Below are 16,804 nucleotides of genomic sequence, written 5' to 3'. Positions count from 1 at the left end.
CCCCCTTCACCTCCCATCCCCCCTTCACCTCCCCTCCCCCCCTTCACCTCCCCCCTTCATCTCCCCTCCCCCCTTCTCCTCCCCTCCCCCTTCACCTCCTCTCCCCCCTTCACCTCCTCTCCCCCTTCACCTCACCTCCCCTCCCCCCTTCACCTCCCATCCCCCCTTCACCTCCCCTCCCCCCCTTCACCTCCCCTCCCCCTCTTCACCTCCCCTCCCCCTTCACATTCCCTCCCCCCTTCACCACCCCTTCAAGTCCCCTCCACCCTTCACTCCCCTCACCCCTTCACCTCCCCTCTCCCCCTCCCCCTTCCCTTCACCTCCCCCCTTCACCTCCTCTCCCTCCCCCCTTCACCTCCCTTCATCTCCCTTCACCTCCCCCCCCCTTCACCTCCCCTATATGTATCAAATGGAAATATTACTGTATGCTCATTTGTATGTCTTAGACAGGTTTGTATCCTTGCCTTTCACCATTATCACCCAGCTTACAGTGCTTCCACAGCACTTCTGGGAAGTGACATACAAATGAGCACATAGTGCCACCTTTTGCTTCAAAACCATATAGAATGACCCCTTTAAGCTTATGCTTGCTGCATTTCCCAGCTTTTGAGCACAGCGTGGGTTAAGATGCATAGCCAATAAACACACCCAAAGACAGCTGTTTCGACCTTAATGGGTCTCATCAGTGTGAGGGTGGTTTTTCTGGCTATATCACTTAGACATGTGAATGTGCTCACAAGTGATATTCTTTATTGGCTATATGCTAACAGTGGAGGTTTTTTGTTGCCTTTTTCACCCACCATAACTTAATATATATATATATATATATAACTCAGTATTATGGTATAGCCTATCCCATAGCCTCTTTTGCATACCCAGTTAAAATCAACCCCACACTGATGAGACCCATCAAGGTCAAAACAGCTGTCTGTGGGTGGTTTTCTGGATATGCACCTTAACCCTGGCTGTGCTCAAAGCTGTGACCATGCAGCAAGCTCAAGCCTATAGGGAACCATGTTAAAAATGGTTATTGAGGCAAAAAGTGACACTGTGTGCTCATTTGCATGTAATTTCCCAGAATCCCTTGCTGCAGTGGAAGTGCTGTATGCTGGGTGATAATGGGGAAAGGTGGGGTTGCAGACCTGCCTAAGACATGCAGATGAGCATACAGTTGTATTTGCATATTTGCTTTCCTGTGGAGGGTTTTTGTCACTTTTTTACTCACCATAACTTAACTCAGTATTATGGTATAGCCTATCCCATAGCCTCTTTTGCATACCCTGTTAAAATCAACCCCACACTGATGAGACCCATCAAGGTCGAAACAGCTGTCTGTGGGTGGTTTTCTGGGTATGCACCTTAACCCTGGCTGTGCTCAAAGCTGTGACCATGCAGCAAGCTTAAGCCTATAGGGAACCATGTTAAAAATGGTTATTGAGGCAAAAAGTGACACTGTGTGCTCATTTGCATGTCATTTCCCAGAATCCCTTGCTGCAGTGGAAGTGCTGTATGCTGGGTGATAATGGGGAAAGGCGGGGTTGCAGACCTGCCTAAGACATGCAGATGAGCATACAGTTGTATTTGCATATATATATATATATACTTTATATATATATATACTGTATATATATATATATATATATATATACATACTTTAATATTTATTACTTTTATGCATATTTATTTATTTGTTTATTTATAAAATGTTTTACCAGGAAGTAATACCTTGAGAGTTACCTCTCGTTTTCAAGTATGTCCTGGGCATAGAGTTAAAATAACAAATAATACATGGTTACAAATACAGTTACATAAATCAACAGGGTATACATTATATACAATACATTGCATGCACAGTTAAAGAAGATATATATTATAGGTTTACAAAACAGTCACAGACCAGATTAAAATCTGAGACAGCCTTAGTTTTGAAAGAACTTAAACTGGTGGTGGATGTGAGAGTCTCCGGTAGGTTGTTCCAGTTTTGGGGTGCACGGTAAGAGAAGGAGGAGCGGCCGGATACTTTGTTTAGCCTTGGGACCATGAACAGTCTTTTGGAGTCTGATCTCAGATGATAAGTGCTGCATGTGGTAGGAGTGAGGAGCTTGTTCAGATAGATGGGTAGCTTGCCCAGAAAGTATTTGAAGGCAAGACAGGAAACGTGAACTTTGCGCCTAGACTCGAGTGATGACCAATCTAGTTCTTTGAGCATTTTGAAGTGAGGTGTGTTGTAATTGCATTGGAGAACAAAACGACAAATTGAATTGTAGAGGTTATCAAGTTTACTAAGGTGGATTTGGGGTGCTGAGCAATATACTATGTCTCCATAGTCGATAATTGGCATTAGCATCTTCTGTGCGATACGCTTTCTGACCAGCAGGCTTAGGGAGGATTTGTTCCTGTAAAGTACACCTAGTTTCGCATAGGTTTTGGATGTCAGGGTATCAATCTGCATCCCGAATGTTAAGTGGGGGTCAAACCATATGCCCAGTTATTTAAAACTAGTTACAGGAGTTAGGATGGTATTAGCGTTGGTTCTGATCTGGTGCTCAGTCACTGGAAGCTTTAAAAATGTAGTCTTGGTCCCAAATACCATTGTTACAGTCTTGTCAGTATATAAAAATAGTTTGTTTTGGAAAATCCAGTTTTCGAGTTTCGAAAAGTCAGACTGAAGTATGTGTTGAAGGTCGAAAAGGCTATGGCTGTGTGCATATCGGATTCTGTCATCTGCATACAGTACATGTGTATTGAAGCTTCCTTACAAGCATCTACCTGATAGGTAGGACTGAAACCAATTTAAAGCATGCTTCCCTATTCCAGAGCTCTGGAGTTTGTTAATCAGGATAGCATGATCAACAATATCAAAAGCCTTTGCAAAATCTAGGAATATTGCACCAGTGAGTTGTCTTTGTTCCATTCCACACTGGATTTCATTGCAAACTTTTAGCAGGGTAGTTACGGTGGAGTGTTTGGGGCGAAATCCAGAGTGGAATTGCCTAGGAAAATTTGTCTTGGTATGGGACTTTCCCTTCACATATCTGAAGAGGGTTTCACAAGTAAAAAAGAAGTCAAACCTTTCATCAATTGCATAACTTTCTTGGAGATTGATTCAGTATGTTTTTTCAGGCTTGGATATTGTTCTGATACCTTCTTGAAGTCATCAAATGAAAGAGAATACAATCTGCAAGGAGTAACAGCTCTCACAGTGACTATTATTTTTCTTATGCCCAACAAATACATATCTGAAAGAAATAACCATTAAGAGAAGATCAATTAAAGAAACTGGTCCATGAGACATTTAAAATGTTTGTTACGTAGCTATGCTTTCAGTACAAAGGTGTGCTTGATTAACTTTTGCTGATGAAAGGGTGCAGTTAGTGCAAGATATCTAAAAATGGCATCATTCAAATACTGAGACACGTTTGTAATAATTTTAAAAAGCCTTTTTGACAAATGCAATTATAGAACACTTAAGATATTACTATTTGAATCAACTAATATTATTTTGTTAAAATGTTGATAATTTGATTGTATGTGTTGTACTTTGGTCAGTACTGTATGTAAAAAAAATCGTAAGTTACATTCCTAAATACATTTTAATAACTTCCACAGTCATATAGTATGTTTTATAAACATGGCTGTCTAAAGGCACATTGGTCAAGGTTGTGTTGCAATTCAAATAACCTAATGTAATATGGATCTTTAAAGTTAAATTGCATAGTAATGACATTACAGTATATCAGGATAAAACAAATTGATAGTGCATAAGGATAAACAAAATGTACTTTCAGATTTTAAAATTAAGTTACATTACAAGCATTAGAAAACAGAATGCTTAAAAGTTTTTTTTCTAATAATCACATTAATATGTATAAAGCTTAATTTGCTATCTCTTAATTTTTCTCTTTAATTTCCATCTACCAATGGCTGGTGAGGTTGATAAAATTGGCAGATGGGGAGAGAATCGGAGAGAGAGAGAGAGAGAGAGAGAGAATCGGAGAGAGAGAATCGGAGAGAGAGAGAGAGAGAGAGAGAGAGAGAGAATCGGAGAGAGAGAGAGAGAGAGAGAGAGAGAGAGAGAGAATCGGAGAGAGAGAGAGAGAGAGAGAGAGAGAGAGAGAGAGAGAGAGAGAGAGAGAGAGAGAGAGAGAGAGAGAGAGAGAGAGAGAGAGATACTTCATTATAATACTCTCCTTATTTATCTTGTGCAGAGATGTACTGTGGTCAAATAAGAATTATGCACACAAAAACATGCAAATTAAAGAAAACATTTATATGCAGCTTACATGCCAAAATATGGTCTATTTTGTGAGATTTAACCGCTCCATGTCTTTCCTTCTGTTGTATATATGTGTTATGAGTTAACAATATACAGATGTAGGTCAACCTTATTTCTTTGGCATGATGGCTGCTTTGTGCTATTGAGCGGTAAGCTTTCTCTCTAACCTGTGGTTGCTGTGGTAATTTTCCTCACGTAACCCCCTTATATAAGGAAAGTTACTCTGGCTACATCTGTTTGTGTTTGAATTTAGTGTACTAGCTACTGTTTTTTTATTTTGTATTTATTTCTTAACCATTATGGAGGTATGCTTTAACACAGCGGTGCGCAAAGTGGGGGGCGCGACCCCCAGGGGGGGCGGGAGATTGTGCTGGGGGGGCGCGGGCAGTTGCAGAGGCCCCACGCTCTTCCCCCAGGCATTTAAATTAAATGCCGGGGGATCGCGTGAGGCCCCTGCAACTGTTTACTTACTGGGATTCAGCCGTCTGTGTTGCGTCACCATGGCAATGCGGCGTCAATAGACGCCGCGGCACCATGTGACCTGACGTCACACGCCCACGCAGCGTCATCTGACGCGGCTGAAGGAAGGCAGGGGGGCGCGAGAGCCGGGGCAGAGAGACAGGGGGGCGCAGCTCAAAAAGTTTGCGCTCCCCTGCTTTAACACTAATACAATGCTTTTACAAATATATTAACCCTCCACCCCCCCCCCCCCAAGGATTTATATTCATACATGCACTGTTTGCAACATATGGCACAATTTGGTTTTCATCACGAGTATAAGGGGGGCGGGAAATTAATTTCATACAGAATCTCTCTTTGTTTTCAGGTGATTTTGCACTAATTATTTTGCTTATTTAATGAATAGACCACTACGGTTGTTAAAAGTCCACATTGAAGTTCAAAAATATTGAGGTACAATTGGCAGCTATAACGGTTATGAATACAACTATAACTGTCTTGTTGCTGAAATGATTTGTAGTTATATTCGCAATGAAGTATACAAATATAGCTTGTGCTACTGTTACTCCAATAAATACAACATATCCCATTATAATGCAACCTATCAAGTAGTTTCCAAAGGACTTGATTGCAGTATTGGTGTAGAATGTCAACTACTTGTTGGTCCAAAAAAAGTATCATACCACCAACTTATTCCCTATACCTCCTTTGTTACTACTATACTGTACTACATGTAAAATATTGTAACATAATGCACCAGAAGAGACAATGAACACTGCAACATCTGTAGTTGAAACAGCAATATGGGTTAACCTTTCTTTGAAAGTATTTTTTCAATTAAAATTTTGAAGCAGGGAGTCTCCGGTACTGAACTGTGTTAATTTCAGCTCTGGAAACTCCCTGCTTCCCGAGATACTTACCTCCATAGAGGGTGCCGGTATCTCTGCAGAGTTTGAAGGTCGACGTCACATGGGCCAATAGGAAGCTGCACCAAATGACATCATGGCTTCCTATTGGCCCCTTATGATGCAGGACATTTAAGCCACCATTAGATTAGACACACCATTTCTCTACCTGCAGGGATACCGGCAACCCCTACGGAAATAAGTATCTCTGGAAGCAGGGTGTCACCAGAGCAGAAATTACACCGTTTAGTTCCAGAGAGTACCTGCTTCAAACCCGTAATAAAAAATTATATATATATATATATATATATATATATATATATATATATATATATATATAAATATATATATATATATATGATACTTTTTATTTAGCATTTTCAAGACAGATTCACAAGATATTTAACATATATCACATAATATTCACAAGATATTTAACATATATCACATAATAATGCCATTTACAGAACAAGAATTTGGGGTTAAATGACATTGGGGAAGGACGGGATGTGGGTTGTAAGACAAGTATGAGACATACAGTACTACTATTAATATTTATGAATACATTCCTACAGCCCTAGGACTCCAGTAGATCCGTATATAACTTAGAATTGTATCTGTTTATGAAAGTGTGTAAACTAGGGCTCCCAAGTATCAATAAATCTATTTGTGGAGTCGTTGAGATAAGCTGCCAATCTCTTGAGGTATGCCACAGTCCATATTTTATTGCAAACACAATGGAAATGGGGTGGGGTTTTATATTTCCAGAAGCGAGCAATGGAGCGTCTTGTTGCATTAAAGATATGAGTGATTAATTTAGACTCAAGATTGCTAAAATTGGGAATTGGCGCCCCCAGAATCACAAAGAGGGGGTTTCTTGGAATACGGAAACCAGACACCTCTTCTGCAAATTGGAGAATTTTGTCCCATAGGGGTTTAATTTTAGGACATTCCAATCAGATATATAGAATGGAGCCCTGGTTGCCACATTCCCCCCAACACATAGGCAAGAGACTTGGATAGATGGAATTTAGTTTTACCGGGGTGTAGTACCAACGATATGGCTGTGCAACATTTTAAAGTGTAACATTGAAAGTGAAGAAAAAAGTGATAAAAACTGCGCTACTAATTGTTAAAACACTTAAAATACTGTGTGTGTATATATATATATATATATATATATATATATATATATATATATATATATATATATACATATACATATATATATGTATATAAAGATAACAGCAGGCACTTCAAAGGCTCCAAAGAAATAGGTGCTTGATCAACAAAAATAACAGGAGACAAGGTGTCCCACCAAGGAGACAAAAAACAGCACTCAAGGTATATTGCAAAAGTGTATTTGTAAAAAAGCAGGCACATATAAATCCAACGTTTCGGTCCTGTATAGGACCTTCCTCAGGGGTGTGCTATATACAGTATATATATATATATATTGTGACAGAAACCAGGGGTTGGTAATAAACTCCATATACAGGGCTCCCAGGATACTGAACAGTTTCTGTCCTGTCTAAGCTGAACAGGGCAGCCTCGTGGTACAGGCACTCCATTCCACAGTTTGTCTGCTGCCTGTTTTCTGTCACCTGTCATGCTGATTAGAGTTCAGGTATATAAGACCTGTTTCCTGTTTCCTCTGGGCCCCGCCCAAGAGCCTGGAAGGCTGCTGAACTGCAGAGGGGTGAGAAAGCCTCTTTCCCAAATCGCTTCATTCATTCTGTTAGTTTGTCTAAAGACTGCAAAGGTACTTATTTTGTTGGTGGAAGTGGACAAGCCACTTCCAACTCTGAGTCAGGGACATCTAAGTTTAAGTTATCGCTCAGACGAGCAGCTTTTTGTTTGGCTTTGTTTTCTGTTTAAACTGTGGCAGTCTCAGTGCCTGGGACTGAATAAACCAGGCATAGCCTGTTTAAAGGAACAGTACGTGACGTCTCATCATTTAACCTACCCTAAAAGACCGTGTTCTAACAGTCCCGGACAGACGGCGGAGCCCCGGAGTAAGCCGTTTGTCACATATGGTGGAGAATGCGGGCAGAACACTAAAAGGTCTGGGGGTTAAAGAACTTTAAAGAAAAAAAAAAAAAAAAGGTTTTTTTTTTCTCTCTCTCCAAACAAGATGGAAGACGTGGTGAGTGCGCTGGTACGCAATGTCGCTGTCCAGAGAGACGCGAATGAAGCCCTGCAACAGGCGAATGCAAACCAGCAAGAGACAAACCGCTTGCTGAAAGAGGAGCAACAGCGGTTCGCTCAGGGCTTACAGCAGGAACTCGAGATCCTGAGGGAGACTATCAGTAACCTTCCACTGGCAGCGGCAGCCCCAGTTCCGAAAATGACCAGGGCAAGCCACTACCTTCAGAAGATGGGACCCTCGGATGATGTGGAAGCCTATCTTCTCACGTTTGAACGCACGGCACAGAGAGAGGGATGGCCAGAAGCTGAGTGGGCTGGTCTAATCGCACCCTTCCTAAGCGGCGAACCCCAGAAGGCTTACTTTGATCTAGAGCCAGCCGAAGCTAACGTCTATGCAAAATTGAAGTTCGAGATCCTCGCCCGCCTCGGCGTAACCACGGCTGTTCGCGCCCAAAGGTTTCACGCATGGTCCTTCACGATGGATAAAGCCACCCGAAGCCAGATGTATGACCTCATCCACCTCGCCCGGAAGTGGCTACAACCCGAGATCAACTCAGCAAGCCACATCGTGGAACGGTTGGTCATGGACCAGTTCTTGAGGAAACTTCCCTCTGCCTTACGCCATTGGGTCAGTCGGAGTGACCCCCACAATGCGGATGAGCTTGTGGCCCTCGTAGAAAGGTACAATGCAGCAGGAGAGCACCCGCAACCCACAGTCGTGGAGCAACCCCACTACCCGAGGTTCCAGGACTCTTCCAGAGACGGTAAAAGGGTACCGGGGTTAAGGGGAGCTGAAGAGCGGCGACCACCTTCACGCAGCACCAGCAACAGTGGTTCGCACACTAAGGGCAATAGCCAACATGGGGAGCCGGGAAAAGGCTCTAAGTGGGACACAGACTATGTACCTAAATGTGTAAATTGTCATGAGAGGGGCCACACAGCAAAAATCTGCCCACTAAATGATGAGCCCATGCAATGCAACAGCGTGGAACCTTATTCGCTGTTGTCCCAATGTATGGGCCCTAGCCCAGAGGACCCCTTGAATAACCATCTGTGGGCATTTGTAAAGGTTAATGGTAAGAGGGTTCGGGCACTTCTTGACTCTGGGAGTATGGTCACACTAGTGTCCGAATACCTATTGCCCATTAAGAAGAAACAGGTAAACAGTTCACAAAGAGTGGCAATTTGTTGTATACATGGGGATAATCATGAATATTCCACTGTTGATGTTTTTTTTGAAACAGAATTTGGTTCTTTAGATTTCAAGGTGGGTGTTGTACCCAAACTGGCACATGATGTGTTAATAGGGACCGACTTTCCCCATTTTCTAAAAATGTGGTCCCCAGCTCAGAATAGCGCCCAGAGTTCAATAGCAGACCATAACGAAGTGTTAGAAGAAACAAATCCTTTCCCTTTTTCAGAAATGGAGGTTGACGAGGGCCCAAATAAGAAAGGGGAAAAGGAGGAGTGCTGTGAAATTCCCTTCCCCATCACTACTTTGGTAGGGAATACCCCAAATCAAGATGTTGATCAGGCACTTACCACCCCAGTACAGGATAAGACCCTCGCTGACCTAGAGGTCAGTCCTGGGAGTTTTAAGAAGGCCCAGTGGGAGGACCCCACATTAGCGGTAGCAAGGGGAAATATACGGGACCAGAATAGTACTCATGGCCAACCAGATAGGTCACTTGCTTACCCCTACTTCGAGGTAGAGAACGACCTAGTATATCGGGTTGATAAAAGAAAATCAGTTACAACTAAACAATTGTTGGTACCACGGACATTCCGTAACGTAGTATTACACCTCGCACATAGTCATCCATTGGGGGGACACCTAGGGGTGGAAAAGACAAAAGAAAAGGTTCTCCGAAGCTTTTATTGGCCTGGGGTTCTGGCAGAAATTACAAACTATTGTTCCTCATGCCCAGAATGTCAGATCACCGCCCCGTTCAAAGCATACCGCAGCCCATTGGTACCCCTTCCCATAATAGAGGTACCATTTGACCGGATTGCTATGGATCTAGTAGGACCCCTAATAAAGTCTGCTAGGGGACATCAGCATATATTGGTAATATTAGATTATGCTACCCGATATCCGGAGGCAGTTCCCCTACGTAGCACCTCTGCTAAAAACATAGCAAAAGAGTTAGTACTTCTGTTTTCCCGGGTCGGAATTCCTAAAGAGATCTTATCTGACCAGGGAACACCATTTATGTCCCAAGTAACAAAAGAGCTATGTAAACTCCTAAAAATCAAGCATCTCAGAACCTCAGTCTATCATCCACAAACAGATGGTTTAGTGGAAAGGTTCAATAAAACCTTAAAGAGCATGTTACGCCGGGCGGTCGATAAGGATGGGAAAAACTGGGACTGTTTGTTACCATACCTGTTATTTGCCATTAGGGAAGTTCCCCAGTCATCCACAGGCTTCTCCCCGTTTGAACTATTGTATGGCCGACATCCAAGGGGCTTACTGGATATAGCCAAAGAAACTTGGGAACACGAGGTTACCCCTTACAGAAGTGTAATAGAGCATGTTGCCCAAATGCAGGACCGCATTGCTGCAGTCCTACCCATAGTGAGGGAACACATGGAGAAAGCTCAAGAAGCACAAAGGAATACGTATAATAAGGGTGCTAGGGTCAGAATTTTTTTTCCAGGTGATAGGGTACTAGTTCTGGTTCCCACCGTGGAGAGTAAATTCCTTGCTAAATGGCATGGGCCATATGAGGTCTTGGAAAGAGTGGGAGAAGTAAATTATAGGGTAAGGCAGCCAGGTAGGAGGAAACCTGAGCAAATTTACCATATAAACCTACTCAAGCCCTGGAAAGATAGAGAGGTCTTGTTAACCCTAGTACCCCCAGGTCCGTCAGAGAATCAAGAAACTGACCCAGAGGTTAGCATAGCTGAAACACTGTCCGTGCATCAGAAACGAGAGGTCCAGAGTTTAGTGAGAAGGAACAAAGAAATCTTCTCTACACAGCCAGGTAAAACTAACGTAATTAAACATGACATAGTCTCTGAACCGGGGGTCCGAGTTAACCTTAAACCGTACCGAATCCCAGAGGCCAAGAGAGAGGCTATAAGTTTAGAGGTTAAAAAAATGCTAAAACTAGGCGTAATTGAGGAATCCCAAAGTGGGTGGAACAGCCCTATAGTTTTAGTCCCAAAGCCAGACGGTACAACAAGGTTTTGTAATGACTACCGGAAACTAAACGCGGTGTCAAAATTTGATACTTATCCTATGCCCAGGGTGGATGAACTTGTAGAGAGACTGGGCAAAGCCCGATATCTCACAACCCTAGACCTAACAAAAGGGTACTGGCAGGTTCCCCTCACGGAAAGGGCAAAAGAAAAAACAGCCTTCTCAACCCCAGACGGCCTCTTTCAATATAAGGTGCTGCCTTTTGGCTTACATGGAGCTCCCGCCACATTCCAAAGAATGATGGATAAAATTTTAAAACCACATGTTCGGTACGCTGCCGCCTACCTGGATGATGTGGTAATCCATAGTGAAGATTGGCAGTCCCACCTTCCAAAGGTCGAAGCTGTGCTCGACGCAGTTCGGTCTGCTGGACTAACTGCTAACCCCGCTAAATGCACTATTGGTCTGGAGGAGGCCAAGTATCTGGGGTATTCTATTGGTAGAGGGTTACTCAAACCACAAACACTCAAAGTAGAGGCGATACAAAATTGGCCAAGGCCAGTCACAAAAAAACAAGTAAGGACCTTTTTGGGGTTAATTGGCTACTATAGGAGGTTTATTCCCAATTTTGCAACTAAGGCAACCCCACTAACCGACCTCACAAAAGCAAGAGGACCGCTAATGGTAAAGTGGTCCCCCGAAGCCGAACAGGCCTTTAGAAGCCTGAAAGAAGCTCTCTGTGCCCAACCAGTGTTGGTCACACCTGACTTCTCCAAAGAGTTCGTAGTCCAAACCGACGCATCTGAGGTAGGGCTGGGGGCGGTACTCTCCCAGGAGTCTCAAGGGGAGGAGCACCCCATCCTTTATTTAAGTAGGAAACTAAATCCCCAGGAGAAAAATTACTCCATAGTCGAGAAAGAGTGTCTCGCAATAAAGTGGGCTGTAGAGACACTCAAGTATTATCTGTTGGGGAGAAAGTTCCGATTGGTCACAGATCATGCACCCCTTACCTGGATGTGTCAAAATAGGGAGAAGAACGCTAGGGTGACCAGGTGGTTCCTAAGCCTACAGCCCTTTAAATTTTCTGTGGAACACAGGTCGGGGCACAAACATGGCAATGCCGACGGGTTGTCAAGGATGCACTCCCTAATATCCATGGTCGCTCACCCCTCGAGGTCTGAGCTGGGGGGGAGGATATGTGACAGAAACCAGGGGTTGGTAATAAACTCCATATACAGGGCTCCCAGGATACTGAACAGTTTCTGTCCTGTCTAAGCTGAACAGGGCAGCCTCGTGGTACAGGCACTCCATTCCACAGTTTGTCTGCTGCCTGTTTTCTGTCACCTGTCATGCTGATTAGAGTTCAGGTATATAAGACCTGTTTCCTGTTTCCTCTGGGCCCCGCCCAAGAGCCTGGAAGGCTGCTGAACTGCAGAGGGGTGAGAAAGCCTCTTTCCCAAATCGCTTCATTCATTCTGTTAGTTTGTCTAAAGACTGCAAAGGTACTTATTTTGTTGGTGGAAGTGGACAAGCCACTTCCAACTCTGAGTCAGGGACATCTAAGTTTAAGTTATCGCTCAGACGAGCAGCTTTTTGTTTGGCTTTGTTTTCTGTTTAAACTGTGGCAGTCTCAGTGCCTGGGACTGAATAAACCAGGCATAGCCTGTTTAAAGGAACAGTACGTGACGTCTCATCATTTAACCTACCCTAAAAGACCGTGTTCTAACAGTCCCGGACAGACGGCGGAGCCCCGGAGTAAGCCGTTTGTCACAATATATATATATATATATATATATATATATATATATATATTCAATGTGTAAACCCACCACAAAATGAAAAGATTGCTAATAGTAATCAAATAAAAGTCTGTACAAATAGTGAGTACAAAAAACCTTAAACTGGAGAGTCTGCTGCTGTGTGAAGTCGGATGGCTCAACACCCCATAAGGCTAATAAACAAAAAGAAGAAAACACAGCGCACGACTTATAGTGAAATCAATATATTAAATATTATCAAAAATAAAGGTGGTATTATTGCACGTACAAAAATTTAATCAACTCAGGCAATACATGAATTCATGAATTCATATTAACATTGAAAATGTCTGGAGTTAATTTTGGAGATTAATCTTTAATCATGGATGCATTCTGAATATCTGGACTAATATTCTGATTTCTTCAAACAGGTATGACTGGTCTGATTTCCATCTAACAACTGAAGGAACTTTAATCAAATTAACATCTTACTGGTATGACTGGTCTGATTTCCATCTAACAACTGAAGGAACTATAAGGCTGTGTAACATCAAAAGCGTCACATCATAAGTGTACAACAAAAGTGTCTACAAGAGTTAATTTTGGAGTTCATATCTCTGGATGTTTTATTTCTATCTTTCTATCGTTAATCATGGAGGCATTCAGAATATCTGGATTAACATTCTGATTAACATTCTGATTTATCTCTTCAAACAGGTATGTGTCATTGAGCTGCATTCTACCAACCAGAGAAATTAAGATTTAATTGGCTTTTGGGGTATGTTTGTGAGCTGATTCCTATCAATTGAGAGAGAAATGATAATCTAATTAACTATTTTGTATGTCTGAGTTGATTAGACAAACCCCTGCCTTAAGTGTTAGTCAAATGCATGTGAATAGAGTACTTAAGTCACTCTAGCATGGCTGTTTAGCCATAAGGCTGTGTAACATCAAAAGCGTCACATCATAAGTGTACATCAAAAGTGCCTACAAGAGTTAATTTTGGAGTTGAAATTGGAGGAAGATCTGGACTCTGCATCACAACGTTGCCACTGTGAGACAGTAACTTTTAACATCTGTGATTTAGTTGTACACTTTTATCCTCCAGAACCTTGGAACGCTCTCCTCCTGCATCTCACTATGCCCTCCCTATTTCTTTTTCTGTTTACCGTTTCCTCACTCCTTTGTGAGAATTTCTGTTCTCTACAATTTCCCCACTCCCCACTGCACCATTATTTATACACCTCTCTCCCAACAACTTATTTTCCCCTCAATAAAAAGCACCCCACAAATCCTCTATTCACACCCTCTATCTACTCCTTCCTGCTGCTGGGGATCTACCCTAAGCCTGAACCAAGACACACACCTGATATCACCCATGCAGCCTGCCATCTCTTCCCCTGTAAATGGTGTTAACCGTCTGATTTAATACTTAATAACCTTAAAACTCACGCCACAAGTTAAGCATCCCAACAGCCTGCACTCATGGTTACTGTCCCACACTTAGCCACTCTACCACCCATTGTGGCCAAGCACTGCCATACACAGCACTTATACCCTCACCTGCTGTCTCTGTAAGTCTCCCATCATACCTCTTAGATTGTAAGCTCTTCGGGACAGGGATTTCCTTTCCTGTTGTCTGTTTTTACTGCACTTATCTTATCATTTTAATTCCCTGTACTGTATTCTTTGTAAAGCGCTGAGTACACTTTTGGCGCTATATAAATAAAGACATACAATACAATACAATTTTATATACATTTTCCTTAATCACTACACAGGTGGAGCTTTTACCTGCTGCCTCCCAAATATCTCGCCAAGTTTCTCTATCTATAGTTATATTGAGGTCCCTCTCCCATGCTAACATATAATTGTCTGTTTTAGGGTCACTAGGGATGTTACGGATTGCATGGTATAGGACAGAGGTGATTCCCTTGGTTAAAGATTGGGTGTTACGCCAGGATTCAAATTGTCATTTTTAATGGTGCTTTTTCTTTGTATTTAGATTGGATAAGGTGTCTAAGCTGTAGATATCTATAAAATTTGGTATTTGGAATGATAAATTGTGATTTTTATTGTAGGGAAGGTCTTAATAGTATGTAGATCCATCACGTCCCTCACTCTACTAACTCCATGCTGCGTACATAGATTTGGTTTGTTCTTATTGTAACCTGGCGAAAAAGAAGATTTTAAGAACAAAGGATACATCATGGAGAAGGGGGTGGTCAAATTGTTTCTGGTAAAACCGGATTTTTATATACAGACTGTGGCCTGTTGGTCTTTTCCAGCCAGAGGATATGCTGGAGGGTGGCAAATAAAATCTTCCACTGCTACCCATCTTTTCTCAATTGGGTTTTCATGCCAACGGATTAATTGCCCTAAGTGGGCTGCTTTGTAATATGGTTTGAGCTCCGGAAGCGCTAATCCACCCTCTGATTTGAGGCGATATAGAATGGATCTGTTAATCCCTTTTTTTTTTTTTTTTGCCAAATGTAGCGATTCTTTATCCGGGACTTTAACTGATAGTGTACTGTATGGAAAAAATATAGGATCTTGGGGAGGATGTTCATCTTTATCGATGTGATCCTACCGAACTAGGATATCTGGTAGGAGTCCCGGTTGGACAGATCCTTGCATACTTGTTTAAAGAGAGGGGCATAGTTAAATTTATACAGTACGTGTGGTGTAATCTTTGGTGAAGTGGATACCAAGGTATTTAATTTTTTGGGGGTCCCATCTAAAATCAAAATTTGTTTGGATGAGTTTGACTGTGTGGCTAGGTAAATGTATGTTTAGAGTTACAGATTTTGTATGAATAATTTTATACAATGAGACAAAGAAATGGTAGTTCACAACCGGAATCATCCAATAAAGAGAATTAGGAGGAAAGTGCGTTATCCATAAAAAGGTTTAATAGTCTTGGAAGGAAAAAGGCAAGGCATTACCCTACCAACATGTTTCGTGCTACACAGAGCACTTTATCAAGGCATACACATCCTATCATCATTAGCATATTTAAAGGTTAAATAATTATTGGCTTACCAATCCTGAAGCATATTTGGGAACCACCCCATGATCTGGCTGATGAGATTCTGGTGTGGGGTCAACAGAGCGCGCGCACGCGCCCCCACACGCAGCCCCCGCCTCCCACATGTAATCCTGGGACAGCAGAGAGAGAACCAAGCTGTCACACGCTTGCGCAGAGGCAGCAAAGGCTTCCCCACTAAGGTGACCATGGAGCATGCCTAAGGAGTGGGGGAGCGCACCGGACGCGCGCGTGCCCGCCGGCATCACTATCCACATCCTCCTGGTGTGCAAGCGCACCTCCCAAGGAAGGAGGAATGAACCCTAGGTCCCTCCCCATTGCCGCGCGCATACAGGAACAAACACGGGAGTCCCGGGTGAACGCGTTTGCGCAGTAGCAACCCCTGGGCTCCCCATGGTCCCCAAAGTGAGCGCCGCCCGAGGGAGGAGGAGGGAAGAAGAAAGAAAGATAGAGGGAAGGCAGGAGAAAAGAAGGGGAGAGGAAAGAGGGGGAGGAGGGTGGAGAAGAAAAGAAGGGGCGCATGCACACCAGCAGGAACACCATCACCAGACCAATATGTAGGGGGTCCTTCACAATAACAGTGATTCAATTAAAATAAACTTTATTCAAAAATACATAATGACGAACACATTTACAAAACAGTAATTCCTATCTTTGATATATGAAAGAGATCATAATATCAAAGAGGGAATAATCTGTATATAAAAAACATAACTTAATGTATGTATATTATAATGCTTTGAACCCAATAGCTAGTGGTAGCTAGTTCATAACACATTCATGCAAGACATGCTGAAAAAGATGACATAAAGATCAATATAAAATTTTAGTATGTGAATAATAACATACATATCCAATTGCATAAATGTGAGGAAAAAACAACAAACAGATACCAACCATGGCTTGAATAAAAATAATAAATCATACATATACATATATATATATTATTTATGTTATATAATCAACTCAATTGGATGTTTAAGAAAATGTCAATAAACTGAGTGATATAAACCACAAGTCCATAGGTACTGTATTAAGGATATACCATAAGGTAAATTTAGATGCCTG

At 42.3% G+C, this 16,804-nt stretch overlaps 1 protein-coding gene across 3 annotated transcripts in view; it reads right to left on the bottom strand.

The window, feature by feature from the left end:
- LOC142493253 (potassium/sodium hyperpolarization-activated cyclic nucleotide-gated channel 2-like) overlaps window positions 1-16,804 on the bottom strand; it is a 707,321-nt gene that overhangs the window by 19,360 nt on the left and 671,157 nt on the right. For all 3 annotated transcript variants that reach the window (XM_075596961.1, XM_075596964.1, XM_075596963.1), the window contains one exon: window positions 3,072-3,239. In XM_075596961.1, the coding sequence (XP_075453076.1) occupies window positions 3,072-3,239 (168 nt within the window). The remainder of the gene's footprint in view (window positions 1-3,071; window positions 3,240-16,804) is intronic.

The sequence above is a fragment of the Ascaphus truei genome, chromosome 4 (assembly GCF_040206685.1).
Source record: "Ascaphus truei isolate aAscTru1 chromosome 4, aAscTru1.hap1, whole genome shotgun sequence".
Lineage (NCBI taxonomy): Eukaryota > Metazoa > Chordata > Amphibia > Anura > Ascaphidae > Ascaphus > Ascaphus truei.
Note: the sequence above shows the minus strand (reverse complement) of the source record. Positions and strands in the feature narration are given on the sequence as shown.